The following is a 19,276-nucleotide window of genomic DNA, read 5'->3' on the forward strand; positions in this document are numbered from 1 at the left end:
CATCAGAAGAAATTTGATTTCTTTGCAGGTTTCACAAACAATCCATTGATGCAGCCAGGAAACGTTTGCATGAGTATCAAAATATGTTAAAACAAAGGTATCCATCCCAGTCAACCAAGAACATTTCATCTGATTTCGTAAAGCCTAAACATGAATCACTTGATAGAAAAACACTAACATTCCAGGCCAGGTCTTGTCTTCCAGGAGTATCACAATTACCAACTTTATATTCATTACCAAGTTATCCTATCATAACGGGAAACACTCATTTGCTTTCCTTAGAGAACAATGAAAGGATATCTTCTGGTCAGACTGCTTTTTCTTATTCAGGATCACTTATTCAGCCTTCAGTACCTTCTGCTGAACCTGAATCTAAATTGGGAAGAATCCAAGATCTCTTTTCAACTGAGAGTCAAATTAGTCCACAATTTTTAAGTCATTTCATAAGTTCAGAGGCTAGGCCCTTCCTTTCTTCAGATCATATACTGTCTCAGAAGGATAGTTTGAAGACAGTACAAGAGCCGTTAGAGGTACAAAAGGAAACTTTTCATTTTACTGAGAAAACCCCAGAAGAATTAATTGTACATAGGCAGACTGAATTGGAAGAAAGGATGCTTTCTAATCAGACTGGCTTCTCTCCTTCAATACCATCATTCCCTCAGCATTCTCTTTCTCTGTCTGCTTCTGCTGTACCTGAATCTGAACGAATCCAAGAACCCTTTTCAATCAAGAATGACAATATAGTTCCTTCAAGCTATTCTCTAAAGCAAATAATCCCAGATAGACTTTTATCTTCAGAAGACACCCTGTATCAACAATGTAATTTAAATGCAGTCCGAAAACAATTGAATATACAAAGGGAAGCCCTTCACTCATGCCTGAAGGCCCAGGCAAAACTGGTTTCACATAAATCAGCTTTGGTAGAGGGGAAAGTACCTTCCAGTCAGACTGTACCACTGGTCCCTCAGCGTTTCCTTGGTTCATCACTTTCTGCTAAATCAGACTGTGGAGGAGTTCAGAAACACTTTTTAACCAAGAGTGAGAGCACAATTGCTTCAAGCCCGCCCCTCAAACAAGTATTTCAGGATAGGCCTCTCATTTCAGAAGATAGTCTACATCAAGTAGATAGTATGGATATTTTGAAAGCAATGCAACAACAGTGGGCTTTACAGAAGGAAGCCTTCAACTTTGGTCAGAAAACCCAGGAGCTAAACCTTGTAAATAGACCAATTGCAGTGCAAGAAAAGAAGTCCTCTTCTCAGACAGAGTCTCCTTTACTACCACTTTCCCCTCAGCTTGCACTTGGCTCATCACCTTCTGATGAATCTGAATCTGTAGGAATTCAGGAATTCCATTTAACAAAGAGAGATACTACATATCCTTTAGATTATTCCACAACTCAGGATCAATGTTTGACTTCTTCAGAACCCATAATTGCTCAGCAAGATAAGCAAGAACAGTTAGATTTGCAGAAGGATTTATTTCTTTGTAGTGAGAAAGCTCATCCAGCTGTAGCAGAGGAAGGAATACTTTCTAGTCACACCAGGCCCTCTTTAGTACCATTGATTCCTCAACATTCATACAATTCATTACACTCTGCCAAATCTGAATCGGGAGGAATCCGTTTCCCTTTACCAAGGAAATGTGAACCTGAAATATGTCCCTCAAGTGTTTCTTCAATCCAGATATTTGAGGATAAGGTTTTGGCTCCTTCACAACACATTTTACCTCAGCAGCGTAATCAGATGGCTATCCAGGAACCAAGAAATGTACAGACGGAAGCCTTTTGCATTAGTGAGAAAATTCAGGAAGAGCTATTGGTACAATCTAAGATGGCTTTGGAGGAAAGGCTATCTTCTAACCAGGCTGACTTTTCTTTCCTACCGTTAATATCACAGCATTCATTTACTTCTCTACCTTCTACTGAGTCTGGAAGCATCCAGATAACCAGTTCACATCCTGCAACCCCTAACATGCAAATATTTCAGAAAAACCTTTTGGCTTCTTCAGAACACATTCTTCCTCAGCAGGATGATTTGAATCTTCAGCAAGAACAATTGGATTTAGAGAGGAAAGCCTTTCATTTTGATGAGAGAGCCCAGTACCAGACATTGGTGAATGAAAGATTTTCTGCTCAGGCTGACTCTTTTGTACCATCATTAGCTGTCCATGCTGGTTCACCACCTTCTAATTCTGAGGAAATCCAAAACCCTCTTATAGGCAAGAGTGAAAGCACAAATCCTACAAGATACTCCACAGACCTAGTATTTCAGGATAGAGTTTCAACTTCAGATGACAGCCAATATCAGCAAGATAATTTTAAAGCAATACAAGAACAATTGAATATACACAGGGAGGTCCTTTCCTTTGGTGAGAGATCTCAGTTACAGTACCATGACTACAAACTTGCAGCCATGGAAGAAAGGACATCTAATCAAGCTGATTCCTCTCCTTTTTTGCCACAGCTCCCTTTACATTCAGTTAGTTCATTGCCTTCAGCTGAAGCTGAGTCTCTTCCTGATTCTGAAGAATACCAAGAATCTTTTTTAACCAGTCAAGAAAACACATTTCCCTCAAGCCAGTCTTCAACTCAAATGTTTCAGGATAAGCTTTTGGCTTCTTCAAAGCATTTTTCATCTGCTCAAGACAATTTAGAGGTGCTCCAGAAACAATTGAATATACAAAAAGAATATTTTGAGGGGAGACAGAAAGCCCAAGAAGAATGGCTTCTTCAAAGAAGACAGACTGGACTAGAAGAAGAGTTACAGAAGCATGAAGAGGCATTAAAGGATTCACTTTATGAGAATCAGGTATTAGTATTTGTTTTATTTTTAAGTTAAATTATTTAAAATCTAGATAATTAATTTGTTTCTAGTAAATGTCAACTTGATATCTTTTTCTGAACATAATCTAAAAGTTTGAATACTGGCTCAGGAACAGGTTTTTTCTGTGTTAGTAATCTTGACCATATAATTTTGAATATGCTTCAGGCTTCTTATCTGTATTTAAGAAATAGAAACATTTGTTAATGAAATACATTCTGGGAAAAACATAGCTGGATAGCAGTTTGTGTGGAAAAGGCCTCGAGATTTTACTAGTGAGCAAATTTTGTATCAGTCAAGAATGGGACATTATTAAAGGTTTTTCATCAGGGCAAAGACATAAAAAAGTAACAAAAAATAGCTAATATAGCCTTAGACTGTATTAATAGACATATATAGTTTTCAGAATGGGAAAATAATAATTCCCCTGTACTTTGCCCTCGTCAGATCACTTTTAGAAAATTGTCTAATTTTGGGTGCTGAATAGAACATGTCAGAAGAAAGCAGCCATGATGATTCAGGGCTAATTGTAGTTTGTTGTTGTTTTCCTAGACTTCTTGACAAAAATACTGAAGTAATTGGCCATTTATTTCTCCAGCTCATTTTATAAATGAAGAAACTGAGACAAAAAGGGTTAAGTAATTTGCCCGGGATCACACTGATAGTCAATGATTGAGGATAAATTTGAACTCAGGAAGATGTTAAGCATCAATTGAAGGAACTAGATTGTTCAATGTAGAGAGAATACTAGGGGAAACATGCTGTTTTCAAGGACATTTAGAAAAAGGGTTAAACGTGTTCTACCTGATTCCACCCAAAGGGCAGAATTTGGAACAGTGATAAATATAAGTTTCTTAAAGAAAGATGTAGGCTTAGCTGTCAGGGAAAAATCATAATTAGAGCTACCTAGAAGTGGAATGGACTACCTTGGAAAGCAAGTAAAAGACCACTTGTCAGATTTGCTATAAAAAGAATTCTTGGTCAGTTATAGGTTGGACAATTAAAGTCCCTCAAGTCTTCTCGAAATCTGAAATTTCTTGATTCCCAAGAGATTTCAGAGGAGGATGACCACTGTGATAAGGTGACTTAAAACGATGCTATGCCTGTTTGGCCAAGTTGAAATGAAAATGGATGTTTAGCTTGGAGAAAACAATTAGGTTGTAGCATGATCCCTGAATTCAAACATTTGATAAGTTAATAGCTTTGGGCTAAGTTGAATAAAGTAAAAATCAATAGAGATTTAGTAGTAAGTGAAGTTTTACACTTGGGTGCAAAAAAATCTTCACAATTATAAGATAGGGAAATATATGAATAGACAGCATAGGACCTGGAGGTTTAATAGACTACAGTCAGCAGTATAATAAAGCAGCCCAAAAAAAGGCAATGAAGTTTTGGGCTGCCTCAAGCAAGTCATAGCTTCCAAAAATGAGGAGCTGGCAATCTCTATGTACTGTGTCCTCAGAGGCAGCTAAGTAGTACAATGGATAGAGTGCTGGAGTCAAGAACATTTCAGTTGAAATTTCTGGCACTTGTTAGCTATGTGACTGTGAATCTTGATGGCAAGCAATATTATGTGAAGAAAAGGTAGTATTTGTTCTCTTTGTCTTCAGAGGACTAAACTAGGAATGTTTAGTAAATCAAACTTGGATTTGACATCAGGAAAAGATTTCCTAACAATTTGAGCTGTCCAAAAGTGAAGTGGTCTCCAGAACTAGTGGATTTCTTTTCTTTGGAGATCTATAGGCAGAGACTTGACAAGCATTTATCAGATACATTATAGTGGAGATTTCTTTCATAAATAGCATTGACTAGTTAATTGTCAAACTCTTCCAAATCTCATATTCTGTGATTTTGGCATATAGAAGAGAAATTAAATGGGTTCTGCTCAACCTTATAGAATAATAACCAAGTTAGAACTTGCTGAACGGAAGCTACAGAAAGACAGATTTCCAACTCAATGAGGACAAAAATATCTTAAAAGATTTTTTTTAATATCCTTGACTACTTCAGTAGCCAAAATGCATATTAGTCAAAGAAAATGCAGAGAATATTAGTATTGAAGGAGAAAATGATTAGCTATAACTTAGTAATCTCAGAATTTGCACTCTTTATATCTAATACATCACTGAAATGTATGATAACTATCTCAAAATCAATAAATTTTCTATTTTCCTTGTAGTTTTATATCTATTATTAAAAAAATTATCAAGCTAAACTACTGACATTGTTGAACTTGTTGAAATTGAGATTTATTTAAATAATTTAGCCAAAAGTGATGAAACATCACAATCTCTTCCAAACCCCCCCCCAAAAAAAAAAAAAACAAACTCACCATAAGTGACCTCACCACTGTGTATGAATACTGCATACAAAATGTATGTCTATTATATGAAAGCTGTATGTTGGCTGTAGCATGTTACCAATAAGGTTCATGAAAAGTAATATTTTTAAAAGATACCAGTCAGGAAGTATATAATCAGAAAAGAAATAATTAAATGAGCTGTTGAATTTAAAGCTATTTGTAAACTTTAAAACACTGTAAGAGGCAGCTATTGTTAATAATTTTAAAAGCCTAGGACTAGTCATTTAATGAGAGCAAGGAAGTAGCCAGAATAATACATTAGTACCTGTGATGTGAAATAAAGGAGTTGAACTAGATGACCTCTAAGATGACTTTTTAACTTTAAATTTGTAATCCCATGATATAAAAGAAGGCTTTCAGGACATAGAGTGAATCTCCCTTGCAGGATTCATGGGAAGGCATGATGCAAAAGGATTTTTTTCCAAGGATGAAAAAGCATTGAAGAGCTTTAATCTTGAACAGTTAAAGGGAATACCCATATTAATAAGATCATTGATACATCAAAGTGTATAAAGTAATAATTTAAGTAATAGCCTTTTTTCAAAAAGTTTCTAAATATTTCTTATATTGAGTGAAATTCTTGATTTTCTGAGTATAGAGCAGTTTCATTGACTATAAAGTCACCGAACATTTATTAAGAAACTTTTATTAAGCAACTGTCATATGTGGAACACCTTACTAAACAGTCCCCTGAAAGATATAAGATGAATATAAAGTGGTTCCTTCCCTCGGGTAGTTTCTAGTATAGGGTAGACCAAAAAAAAAAAAAATTCCCAAATATAACACAAAATACATATATGTATACAACATGCATATAGATACATATATATGCATGTTATATACAATATTATATGCAAATGTATACAATACAAAACTAAGCATATAATAATTCAAAATGTTACTTTCTTTTCTAATTTACAGTCTTCTTTTCAGTCTCTTTCCATGTCATCAGCTTTTAAGATTTAAGTATTTTCACTGATTGATAACCCTTCTAAAAATCTAACTTTATGGTTTTTTGGTTTACTTCATTCCTATGAAAGAGTTAAGTTTTCATCTACATCAAGCAATCAACCATTTCAGCAGTTCATTCTCCTTCTGATGAATTCTTCCCCTCTGTTTTACCTTCCTCCTTTCCTTGTTTCTTCTGCCCTGACAATCCTCAGCCCTGTTCTCAGTCTCACCAACTGCTATTTTTCTTCTTTCTCCCAAGCTGACAAATGCTGTTGAAAGAAATCATGAAACTTTTTTAATTGCTGTTCGAATTTCTCCCTCTTCAAGCTCCCAATTTTCTTCCTTTCCTGTCTCACCATCAGCACATGTCTTTGTCCCCAACCCGTTCAATTCAGCAGGCATTTCCTAACATTTAGCACTTGCCAGATATTGGCTAACTGCTGGGGATACAAAGAAAGATGATTAGGGAGGGAGGATTACTACCTACTTTATAGTAATGAACAAAATTGAACAACATGAAGTTCCTAAGCTTCCCTCTCTGCTCTTCTGCTTTTCCACATCAGTCCATAAATAGTTATTAAAAATTTGATATGTGCAGGACCCTGTGGTATGTACTAAGAATGCAGGAGCACTGCAATATAATCCTTCATCTCCTTCCTTCCAGTCATGTCAGGCAGTGAATGATACTGCTTTGACCTTTTTCTCTTTATACCCTTTATTTGGCAGCTTTATTGCTTCATTAATCACTTGGACTTGGGGTTTCATCACTTTTGTAAGTGTCTAGTCTAACCCACATACTAAAGGAACTCCTACTATGCCATAGGCAACAAGTGCTTATCTAGCCTTTCCTTGGAGATCTTTAAGAAAGGGGAACCTACCCTTTCTTGAGGCAGGTCATTCCACTTTTGAACTTCTGTTACTGTCAGGAAGATTTTTCTTTATAGCAAATCTTAATTGGCTTCAAGCTGGCTTCTTCCCGCAATCCATGGATAGATAAGACAAAATCAGGTTTCAACCTGAATCTTTATTTCCTCCAATAGAGATAGTTGGGATTCTCAGCCCTACAACCAAAAGACTGAACTACATTATTGACAGGAAAACAAATAAGATTAGTACCCTTAACACCATTGTGAATTTGGAAGCATCCCTGACTTCTTGACATTGTCTGTCAAATACTAAGAATCCATTGGGCTGCTCTCAAGATCACAAGTATAAAGATACTGTCCTGTAATACTCTGTTTTTAATGAATGCTACTGAAGATTAGAATCAACTTAATAGTCAATTAAGTCATTGATGTGCCTGCACCCTGTGGCTTTTAGTCATCATTGGTGTGTGTCAACCTTACTTAATATTCTGATCCTCGTACGGGATATTTTCTCTTGCTATTGTGAGAAAACGGCTCTACTCTTCAACTTCACTGCCTTTTCATCCCTATTATCTTCCTTGTTTCTTGCCTGCTCCTCTACTTCTTTTCAGTAGTTCCTTACTCTTTATTGTGTCAGTTTCTACCTCAGGGAAATATTCTGCCATGTATGTAAATACTGAACTTTGATACTAATATCCACTGAAGCCTCTCTAATCTCAATTTTTTGTAAGCAAGTTCTAATCACCTGTATTATTGTAATGATTTCTTAGCTGATTTTCAAGGAATAAAACATGTTTTAAATGGCAACTTTGTGCATGGCAAAATGCTAAATTCTTAAATTACAAAAGCAAAAGGTTAGTCGAAAAGCATTCGTTATATATACATACATTCATGTTTGTGTGATAATTGTAGATAATCAACAAAAAGAAGACACTAGCATTAAGGGGCATTGGGAAAGGCTTCTTATAGAAAATTACATTTTAGCCAGTTCTTGAAGGAAGCCAGGAGGTAGAAATTATTTGATTCAGGAGGTGATAGGGAAACACTGGCATTTACTGAATTTGATGGTGACATGGTAGTTAAGATGTGAAGTAGTTAAGATACTAGGTTCATGGCAGAGCCAAAGGAAGAAAGTAAATAATGATTAAAAGAGATGTTATGAAAGTAGGATAATCAGGATTTGGCAACAGATTGGAGGAGTTGAAAATGACACCTAGATTGTAAGCCTGGGGAAGTGGATGGTGGGTATTTTTAACAATAATGGGAAGTTGTAAGGGGATTGGGGGGAGGGGAGAACAACATGTTAAGTTTCACATGTTGACATCTGAGAGTCATTTGCAGAGAGAAAAGTTAATTTTGTGAAAATTAATAAAATCACCATGTAAAATGATATAGGAGAAGAGGACCCAAGGTAGACATCTGCAATTTTCATAAAAATAATAAATTTTAGCAAAGGAGACAGAGGAGAACTAGGATACATTAATAGATAAAACCCTGAAAATCTAGAGAAAAGGGTATTGAGGGAAAAATGGTGATTGACAATGGCAGAAGCTGCAAAGAGATCAAGAATGAACTTTGAGAAAAGCCATTAAATTTGTCAATAGATAACACTGGTAACTTTGGAGATCACAATTCCAATTTAATGAAGAGATCAGAAATCAGACTGGAGTATTATAAAAAGAATAAACAAAAAGGAAATGGAGGAACTTATTATAAAAGTTCTCTTCAAGAAATTTAGCTCCAAAAGGAAAGAAAAATATAAGACACTGGATATTAGGGATGGCTAGATCAAGTGAAGGTTTTTTGATGGTCCTATCTTTAGGACATGGGCTTTTATGTAGACACTGGGGAAGCAGCTGTCAGGAAGGAAGAACTTTAAGATAAATGACAAAGGGGAGATAATAGAGGAAGCAATCTGCTTGATAAGATAGGATAGAATGAGATCATTTGTGTAGCTAAAAAGATATGCTTGGCAAGAAGAGCCACCTCTAAATGTGACATAAGCGAAAGGAGATGGAGGCACAGGGAGAGGCATCTGAGTGATTGGAGTTGAAGAAGAAACGGCTTCTAAGAAATGGCATGAAGAGCTATGGAAGATTTGAAAAGGGAAGAAAAGATTTGGAAAGCTCTGTAGTAGATGGGATAGTGAGTCAGTTAGATGTCTTGCCTTGTCTCAGCAAAGACCTATTTGAGATTATCTAACATTTGTAGTGGACCCAGTAAGAATAGTTGTGTGTTTTTTTTTGTCCAGCTTTATTCAGCAGCATATATGTAGGAATCACAGCAAAGGATGGTAGAAGTAATATTCAGAGACCATAACAGTGTCAAGTTGAACTGATGTACTAAGAAGTCAAGATAGAGAAGGAAGGGGAGCAGAGTGAGTTTGAGGGTCATGTCCTGGGAAAGAACTGAAGATACTGGGGATTGAAAGCCATGGAGAGAATGAAAAACAGCATTTGGGCTTGCAAGATGGTGGTAGAGTGGACTAACAACAGATTGTGATTTCTTTCATGAATGTGGAATTGGACAAAAATAAAACATTCTTATTTATCAAGTGGTAGTATCCCAATATATTCTTCATATTGCTGCTGCTGTACCTCTTTGATCACATATCTTCCCTCCAAAATCTCCAATGTCTTTTCCAGCATCATTTGTCAAAGTATAAAATCAGTGTTGGTATTCAAAGCTTTCTATTATGGCAAGGATTTTTAACAACAGACCTAGCTAGATAAGGAAAGAGGATTAAAAAAAAAAAAAACAATTACAGATTAAAAGAAAAAATTAAAATTTTAATTTGTCTAAGGCATTTTGGATGAGTTAGGCAAATGGGAACAGAGAGGGAGGAAGTAATGGAAATGAACTATATATATCAGCAGTGTAATAAAAACTATAAGAACAACTAGTTGGTTTTGAAGAGGAAGTAGATAAAAATTAAAACAGGTAATGAACATAATCATAACCTTAAATATGAATGGATTAAACAGTCTAATAAGACAAAAGAGAAAACAAATAGTTAACAAAACCCCAAAATTTGTTGATAACATCATCTAAAAATGACATAGGCTGTAGTTGTTGCATAGACATGAGATCCAGTCATTGTGTTTATTTTACTTAAGTATACCTTGTTAGAGGAGGAGGTCATTGTGAAATTTTGGCAGTCATTTTTAAACATCAATAAAATATTTAATTAAAAAACAAGCAATGAGAACTAGAGAAGTGGTATATTAAGAGGTAGGTGTTAGAGACCTTTAAGTGGTATAGGAGTAGAAATGTTGAATTGGTAGAATTTAGTCAGTAGAATAACTTGAAGAATCAACTGGTTCTGAAGTTCCAATTACAGTGTTTGTGAGTTGGAATGTTGGCATCTTGGGATGATTCTTCACAGACTACTCCTGAGAGTTCTCTCTCCAATGGCTGCATTAGAGTTTGCCTGTGAGAGAAGCAAAGGGTCTGGAATAGTGCCCTCAAAAATCATCTCCTCCCAGGTGTGCCCCCAGTTCTCCTCTGATAGAAGCTTTTGGGTTTTTCTATTGGTGAGAGGAAGGAGCTGGAATGCAAGTCTCATGAAATATGGTCTCCAGGGTCTTTAATCTTCTCAGATGTGGAGGTTGGGGGGTAGGGGGATGGGATGAAAGAGGGGTGTGTGTGTTTTGTTTTATTTTGTTTTTAATAGGGGAAACAAGGAAGGAACTGGAAAACAGAAAGGGAAAAATCAGGTTCATTCAAGTGATTTCTTCTCCTGTGTTTTTTTTTTTTTAAGGCAAATAAGTCTGTACCCCAAAATGTGAAAGAAATAAAGCCAGTGCAATTCACACAATTATTTCTGTCACAAGAAGTAGAAAGAAATCATCAGGAAGGACTTAATCATACAGAGAAAAGCAAATGTGATGATAGAGAATTGCTTTTAGAAAACATCAATGCAGATGAGCATATTGGTAAGGAAAATGGTTTGTTTTTTATTTTACAGATTTTTGTCTCAATTATGATAGCTTCCTCTTATATTAATTGGGTAGAAGAATTATAGCATATAGATAATAGTTGCTGTTTAAGGTTTAGATGTGTATGATATTTTGGTTTGACAGGTCAGCCACAAAACAGAGACCTAAGACAAAGACTTTCAAAACCACCTGTAGCAAAAATCAGAGCAGGACTAGATTTAAATCAACATGAACTTAGTGTTATTCAAGAAGTGGAATCACCAAAAAGCGGTAGAGCTTCAACTAAAGGTAAGGAAGCATCCACATATCAATTTTTAAAATTTTGATAAAATTTATTACCATATAAGAAGTTTAAATATTTCCAGGCATATTTATCTATCACAGTTGTTGAATTGTAGGTTTCGTATTCTATCCCTTTTTCTTTTTTCCAGCAAACAAAATTAGTTTAAAGTAATATGATGAAAAAATAAAATCAGTTATACTGTTTACACATAGGAATTTGGGCTACAGTAAATTTGCTATTTAAATATGTAGTTTATTTTGCATATGAACAGTTAAAATTAACATTACAATTATCTTTCCTGCTGTTTAGTCATCTTTCATTAAATTTATGTATTTCTCTTGAGGATACACCATTCTTTTACTCATCTAAGTTTGCAACTCTATCTTTGATTTGCCCTTCTCTCTCCCATATTCTTTCATTTGCTTAGTTGATTCTGCCTACATCCATAATGCTCTCATATATTCCCTTTTTTCACTTATCTAGTCATGTCTTTATTATCCCTCATTCACATTATTACTGTTGTTCTTCTTCAGTCATTTTCTGTTTTGTCTTACTCTTCATGACTCAATTTGGGTTTTCTTGGTCAAGATACTGAAATGGGTTTGCCATTTCCTTCTCTAGCTCATTTTGCAAAATAGGAAACTGAGACAAACAGGATTAAATCATTTGTCCAAAGTCACACAGCTGTCTGAGGCTATATTTGTGCTCAGGAAACATGAAACTTGCTGAATTCAAACCTGGCATTCCATCCCCTATGCCACCTACCTGCCTTCAATTAATATAATAGCCACTTAACTTTCTATTTTTTCCACTATTGTCATTCTTTTTCTCTGTAATTTATCTTCCATAGATTTTTCATGTAATATTTTTATAAGGCCTGACCACATCATTACTCTGTGCAGAAATCTTTAATGTTTCTCAGTTATCTCTAAGCTAAATTTTAATGACTAGTCTAGCATCCATACAGTTTAGCCCTCAAAACCCATCAAAATCTAATTCCCATCAACTTTTTTAGCCTTATTAAATATTACTCCCGTTAAGACTGAGTCTTTGTTCCTTTATCTAAGTTTATCATCCCATTACTCAGTAAACTCCTGTAAGTCCCTCTTGTTTAGAGGACCAAATAAAAACTCCTCTGTTTGATGTTTAAAGCCATTTACAAACTGCTCCCAACCTGTCTTTCCAGTCTCATTTTGATTTATCCTCATTTTCACATCCCATAGCCTAATCGATCTGACTTTCTTGGTGTTCCTCACTTAACAGCACTGTCTTCTATCTCCTGTGCCATTGTCCTGAACTATTATAGCTGAAATGTACTCATTCTCCTCACTCTACTTTGAATCCTTCTAAATTGAGATCATATATGCCAATTATGAAATCTTTTCATGATTACCCCATGCCCTTTTTTCCAAAATTATTTTTTACTCATTTTGTACTTTCTCTGTATTATATTGCATGTTGTTTCCCCCAACAGAATATAAAGGTCTTGAGTTCAACAGTTTTGTTATTGTCTGTGTTCATAATACAGTGACTTCTACATAATAAGTGCTTAACAAATCTTGTTTTTAATTGAAATTCATTATAGCAACTTGGAAACACTGAATATAGATGCAGCATAAATATAGTGAAAATTGAACTACAATAATTTAAGAAATTTAAGCATTTGAGAGTACTTAAGTCAAAAAATCTTAGAGATCTTCTATGCCTATAAACTAAGATATTTTCGTTTTTAGCAATCTTTACAAGTATATAAGGAAATGTTGTTAGGAAATCTGCTACCTCCTGAGGTAGGTCATTATAAAAATTTATCCTAATAGTCAGAAATCTTTATAGTAAGTTAAGACATTGATTGCTCTTTGGAGATTCCACTCATCACTTCTAATTATGTTCCTTCAATCAAGTAGAACATAGATGATGTCAGATCCATATGACAGCCCTTCAGATCCTTAAAAAAGACTGTCATGTCCCTTCTTATTTATCTGTTCTCCAGACTAAATATCCTCAGTTCTTTCATGTGACTCTTGTATAGCATAATGTTTTTCTTTTCACTGTGTATGCCTACAGTCCTTTTTCTGGGATATAGAATTGATCATTTCCTTTATTAAATGTGGTGCCTTGAACTAAACACAACACTGAAGGTGTGATCTTAATAGGACAAAATACCATGGGACTTTGTTCATTATGAATTTTATACTTCTCTGAACAACCTAAGATCAATCTGATTTGAATATAGTATCCTTCATGTCTCACTGCTGATTCATATTAGATGTACCAAGTTTTGTTGTTGTTTTCACAGACATTTTTATCTAGCCTCCTCACCTTCATATTGTACTGTATAGATCAATTGATCTATAGGTATATGTGTATTGATTTAGTCATTTTTAATTTCAGACAAGAGAGAATGTTATAAGCAGATTTCTTCCAAATTACTTTCAAATGATTTGGATTCTAACAACCATGAAGAAACTATTGTTCAATATAGAGATCCTGTCAGGATATCAGTAAGCCAATACCTGAGTTTGGGGGATGGATCACAAGAGAGTAATCAGGCTGCTAGCCTACAGACTGCAAAGCCAATTCATAGAAGTAGTGATGATGGCATGTATCATTCAGGTAAGAGATGAATAAGTTGCTTAATAGACTTGTTATCCTTCAAAGCTCAGCTAAAGCTTTACCTTCACACCACATACAGTCATATTTTAGTAATTTATCTCTTCTCTAAGTAGTTATTTTAAAACTATACATCTGGTACTGGACTGTAATGTTGTTGCATTACTTCATGTGGGCTAGTCTTATTTACCAAACAGACACATTTCGGAGGGTAGGGATTAATGCTTATCTTTATTAATATATCTCTTAATGATTTGTCCACATCTTATGGGTTTAATGCATATATCTTAATGTATTAGGAAGAAATAGTGTCAATAAATAGCAATAGAAACTTTGGGTATGATACTTCATTATTTCCAGTTTCCTGCTTTTCCTTTTTCAAGTTACTTATTCCTTATCTCTTTTCCTAATTCTTATTTCTTACTCCCTACTATATTCTAAATACTATTTCAGTTCTATTTCCCCTCCCTTCCAAGAGTAGTATATTTTTATTGCTTCCTAGAGAGTATTAATAATTTTAGTGTTATTTTGATAGATCCCAACTGATAAATGAGGCTTCTTATTCTACCTGATTTGAAGTCTTATTGTATTGCTATCCCTAGCATCTATCACATCTCCTACCACCTAGTAGGTATTTAATAAATACCTGTTAATTAGTTCTGACCAAAAGGTTTATTCACAAAGCCTGTTATGTGTTTGATGGCAGGACATGAACCAATTCTTCCTGATTCAGGAGTGAATCGCTCTACTATGCCAAGCAAACTTACTTTTTAGCTTCTTTTGTGTCATGGACTCTCTGTCCATCTGGTGAAGCCTGTGGACTCATTCTTTAGTATAGTAATTTAAATAATTGAAGAAAGTACTAAATTTCAGATAGAGGCTGTTATAAACAAAGATGCCATTCCCCTCCCAACCAAAGTCACAAATGCCTTGAAATTATCTACTGATTCCTTGCAGGGGGGGGTAGGGGGGGAGGATGTCGGTCTGAGGCAATATTGTAAGACTACAAATTTCAGGGTTTGATCTGCATGAGTAGAGGGTATATATGCTGTGGCATATAGGAAAATGAATGGGTCTTAGAATCAGGAGACCTGAATTCTAGGTACTTTTATGCCATTAACTCTAACAACCTCATACAAATCTTTTTGCATCTATGAAATGAGTGAATTGAACTTACTAGTCATTTTTTAGTCCTTAAATTCTACAAACCTAAGAAAGGAAAGGAAAAACAATCCATGTCAGTGACTCTTATCTGTAGGATAAAATATTAATTCCTTAACCAGTTATTTCTACTGATTTGATTTAAATCATTTTTCCAAACTTGTTGCATATTACTGCCCTCCTTCATAAACATTGTATTGCAAGCATATTGTGCTGAGGGAAAAGGAGAAGGGTTCAAGTGACATGGTTGCTCAATGTCTGTGACTGTTCATTAAATTATAAATGTGTGCATAGAGTTATCACTTCTAAACATTATTGAAAATGTTCTCATCTTATCCTGCATTCAGTCAGATAGTAAGGATTTATTATATACCTATTTAGCTGCTACCTCCAGAAAGTGTTTGTTGAAAGTAATATCTTTCTCCTTAAATCTCCTTAAAATTCCTAAAAAAAATTTTATCTAGTTTTGCCATTGTCCTGTTTCAAATGAATCATTTATTTTCATGGCTAGTCATCTTTTTAGATTATAAATTCATTGTCAACAATTCTTTTTTTTACTCAAGAGAGACAACATGGCAATAATAAATAGCTAACCTTAAAGTGAGGCCATCTGGATTCACATTCTGCCTAATATTTGGGACTCACCTAATGGGTTTTTTAAAATTATGTTGAAATGAAATGAAATTCTAATTTAAAATTCCACATTTAATTTTGATATTCAGGCCAGACTGAGAACGTTATAATGGAGAATCATGAGTTACTCAGTTATGCTGCTGATTTGGAGCAGAAAGTGCTTATATATCCTGGTTCAACTTTCAAGCCAAAAAAGGTTAGTAATAAGAATACAGTGTAGCTTTTGAAGAGATACTCTTTTCTTTGTGTGTGTGTGATGTATGCAATTTAAACTTAACAAGATTATTTTTTTAAAAAAACAAACTGAATATGGTGTTTTCTGAGATCTACTCTCATTCAGGTAGATCAGTGATGAAAAATAGCCAAATATGACCATCATAAGACCTTCTAGTCTTTGTGGTGCATGATCTGTATGTGTTTCTGAGAAGCAAATAGAAGTTAAAATTGTTTGTGAGAAGATTGGGAGGGGTGGGGAGTTCATGTGAATGAGAATGTAGGTAAAGGGGAACAAGTGAGAATCTGAGACTTAGTGAGAGAGAAAATGTGTGTGTGTGTGTGTGTGTGTGTGTGTGTGTGTGTGTGTGTGTGTGTGTGTATGTATGTGTATGTGTTACTCAATTCTGTGCAGTGATGAAAACCTTTTCTGCTGACCTTTTAATTGTGAAGGTTTCTACACTTGAACTGAGCTCAGAATTGATATTAGTACCAGTGATTTCCTCATGATAATGGACAGTTGTGTGATTTTCTGTTTTTTTTTTTTTTTTTTTGTTTTTTAAGATTTTGCCATCCATACCATGGTCCAGTAATGACTTTGGTTCTCAGTCCCATGTGCAAGAGTTACAAGATGATCAGTCATCTTCATTAACAGTGTCTAGTGGGAGCTTTTTAAGTAATGAAAAGTCTCATTTAAACCTTGAAAATTCAGGTAATGATGCATTACCCAAAAATGTACCCAAATAAATGGAAACGCTAGCATGGATATCTGTTTCTTAAATGATAACATTTTCACCAAACTTATTTTGTATGTGTTGCTACTTATTATCTTTTTGAGAATCTGTCACTTAGGGACAGCTAGATGGCACAGTATGGAGAGAACCTATCCTGGAGTCAGGAGGACCTGAGTTCAAATCCAGCCTCAGACACTTAATACTTTCTAGCTGTATGACCCTGGGCAAGTCCCTTAAACTCATTTGCCTTAAAAAAACAAAACTTGTCAGTTAAATGTCACCATTCTTAGTCTGGCTTTCAAGAGTCTTTATTAATCCTCCCATATTATCTTAATATTTCCTAACACAACCTTTCTATTCCAGTTAGGCCAGTTCTCTCTCTGTGCATACCCCTTCCTTTTGTTTGCTCTGTTCCTTCTCTTCTTTATAGTGACCTTATTCTAAATCCTTGCCACTATGAATCCTTTATATTAGTGAACATTTTAGATCACACTTCCATGAAGCCTTCAATGATGTTTACATTTTCTAGATTATTATTGTACAATTTGGCATTTGAGTGTATACACTTAATTTTTTTGTTGATGTTTGGTGGTTATTTCATGTCAATTTTCCTTTTTTTGTAAATTGTGTGCTTCTCAGAAACAGTTTTTTTCTCTTTCATGTTTGTAAGCTAGTACTAATTATATACTAGACTGTCATTGAATAATGACAAGGGCTTTTTCTGCAAGAGTAACCACAGTCAACTTTGTATTTCAACACTTTGCCAGACCTCTATCTACACTTTCACTATCTTCTAAACATAAATTTCCATTCCAGGTACAAGCTTTTAGATACAGTTGAAATCCTACTTTCCAGCAGGTCATAGATAAATAGGCAAAAATTACAAAAGAGACACCTGGGAAAAAAAAGTTTTCGGCATAAAAATAATTTATGCTTCTAAATTATTGCAATGAATTTTTTCAGATGCCAAACTTTCGTATTTTATATTTAAGTGCTCCTTTGCTATCCCCAAACTGACTGCTTATTTTTAGTAATAAAACATTATGTTTCTTTCCTAAACAAAAAGCCCTTTGCAAATTCACTCTGTTGCTTGACCATACAAAAGATGTAAAATCCAGTGGCAAAAGCACAATGCAATACAAACAAGGAAGCGATTCAAATAGTGGAATATCCTCTGAAGTTATATACAAGTTTCAGTATCCCACACCTTCAAGTATTTATATAATTTCCCTTAAATCTTAGTCATTTCAGAAACTCTTAAGTCTATCAGTAAACATTAGAGTATAATATCTGTCTCTTATAGTTAAGGACAGGAAAGAAAATATCTAAAAATTCTCTTCTAATTTCTGAAGTTGAAGTTATAATCATCTCTTTTCTAATTCTGTTCACTATTTTCATTTTACACTCTTTTCCACTTCATTCATGTAGCTCTCAGAGTCTCATTTTTTCTTTTATATTTCTCTCTTGACTTTTCTCAGCTCTTAATATCTCTGTTCTTTTCTCTTGTGGCTATCACATATTCTCACCTCAAGTGCTTCCTGGCTCACTGCTAGTTCTTACTATAATGGCTTATGAGAAGAAAGTCTCAAACATTTCGCTTTGTGGACATCAATTTTCCTGTATGGTATAGCTGTAAGCATCTGAAAGTCATACATAAAAGATGACAGTATTCTCTGACTATGTTACATGCAACTTGTACTTTATTGCTGTTTAAATCACTGTTTAGAGCTTTCAGCATCATGGTACAGAATGGTAAATTGAGGGATTTAGTGAAAAAAGTAACCTGGGGCTGGAAGGTATACTTGAGAGAAGAAAAGATAAATTCTGCTTTTCTTCTTTATTTACATCTTTTCCTTTCTTCATTATTATTAGCATTATAATTGATCCTTTTTTTTTCCCCTAAGGCACTTGGGGTTAAGTGACTTGCTCAGGTTCACACAGCCAGGAAGTGTTAAATGTGTTAAGGCCAGATTTGAATTCAGGTCCTTCTGACTTCAGGGCTGGTGCTCTATCCACTACATCAACTAGCTGTCCCATTATAATTGATTCTTAAGTAAGCTTTTTGTAAGCAAAGCTCTCATAAAATAAAGGTTTCTCTATCTTTAGATTTGGGATATGTACATCAGACTCTTTCTTGGTCGTTGGTTTTTTGGTGTTTTTCCAGTCTTGAGTACTTCATGTAGTGAAGGTCTGCCTTATATCAAATCACTTTGTTGATAATATTAAAGAGGGAGGAGAAGAAACAAAACTTTACTTTTTTACTTGAATTGCCCCAAAGTGCGATAACATAATCTTGTTCGCAGTATTTATTTACTTAGTTTATATAAAGTAATTCAAAATTAGTTTTTCTTTTTTCCAAAATTCTAATACTTCTTCTGACTTTACAGAATTAGAACAAACTTTTCCACATTTATATCATCAGCTCTTTCATGCTCTGGAACCTAGACCTGACTTAGATTTTTCATCATCTGTTTCTCAGTCTGGACTTTCTCAAGACCTGAGCAAGGTATTTGACATTATTAATAGAACTTTTAAAAATCAATTATTGTTGTTATTGTAATGGAATTTGATCTATAAGAAGACAGGCAAATAAAAATTGAGAAAAGAAATTTTAAAAACTTTAAAGTACTTTATAAAAACTGTAAACCACTCATCCATTACCTATCCCCGTTGTAGAATCTTGAAAAAAAAGACCTTTTCATG

General features: G+C 34.7%; 1 protein-coding gene and 2 non-coding genes across 9 annotated transcripts in view; all 3 read left to right on the forward strand.

Annotated features, from left to right (window-relative positions):
- CEP295 (centrosomal protein 295) overlaps positions 1-19,276 on the forward strand; it is a 97,349-nt gene that overhangs the window by 36,592 nt on the left and 41,481 nt on the right. For 6 of the 7 annotated variants that reach the window (XM_051986819.1, XM_051986820.1, XM_051986822.1 and 3 more), the window contains 7 exons: positions 29-2,810; positions 10,762-10,936; positions 11,084-11,227; positions 13,614-13,835; positions 15,716-15,822; positions 16,404-16,551; positions 18,961-19,079. In XM_051986819.1, coding sequence (XP_051842779.1) covers positions 29-2,810; positions 10,762-10,936; positions 11,084-11,227; positions 13,614-13,835; positions 15,716-15,822; positions 16,404-16,551; positions 18,961-19,079 — 3,697 coding nt within the window. The remainder of the gene's footprint in view (positions 1-28; positions 2,811-10,761; positions 10,937-11,083; positions 11,228-13,613; positions 13,836-15,715; positions 15,823-16,403; positions 16,552-18,960; positions 19,080-19,276) is intronic. The other variant, XM_051986823.1, reaches the window with a different exon arrangement.
- LOC127558521 (small nucleolar RNA U2-19) lies at positions 15,970-16,052 on the forward strand. Its single transcript, XR_007952899.1, has one exon. It is a non-coding gene; the product is annotated as a small nucleolar RNA U2-19 (small nucleolar RNA).
- Positions 16,249-16,316, forward strand: LOC127558520 (small nucleolar RNA U2-30). The gene has a single exon (XR_007952898.1). It is a non-coding gene; the product is annotated as a small nucleolar RNA U2-30 (small nucleolar RNA).

This window comes from Antechinus flavipes, chromosome 3 (assembly GCF_016432865.1).
Source record: "Antechinus flavipes isolate AdamAnt ecotype Samford, QLD, Australia chromosome 3, AdamAnt_v2, whole genome shotgun sequence".
NCBI lineage: Eukaryota > Metazoa > Chordata > Mammalia > Dasyuromorphia > Dasyuridae > Antechinus > Antechinus flavipes.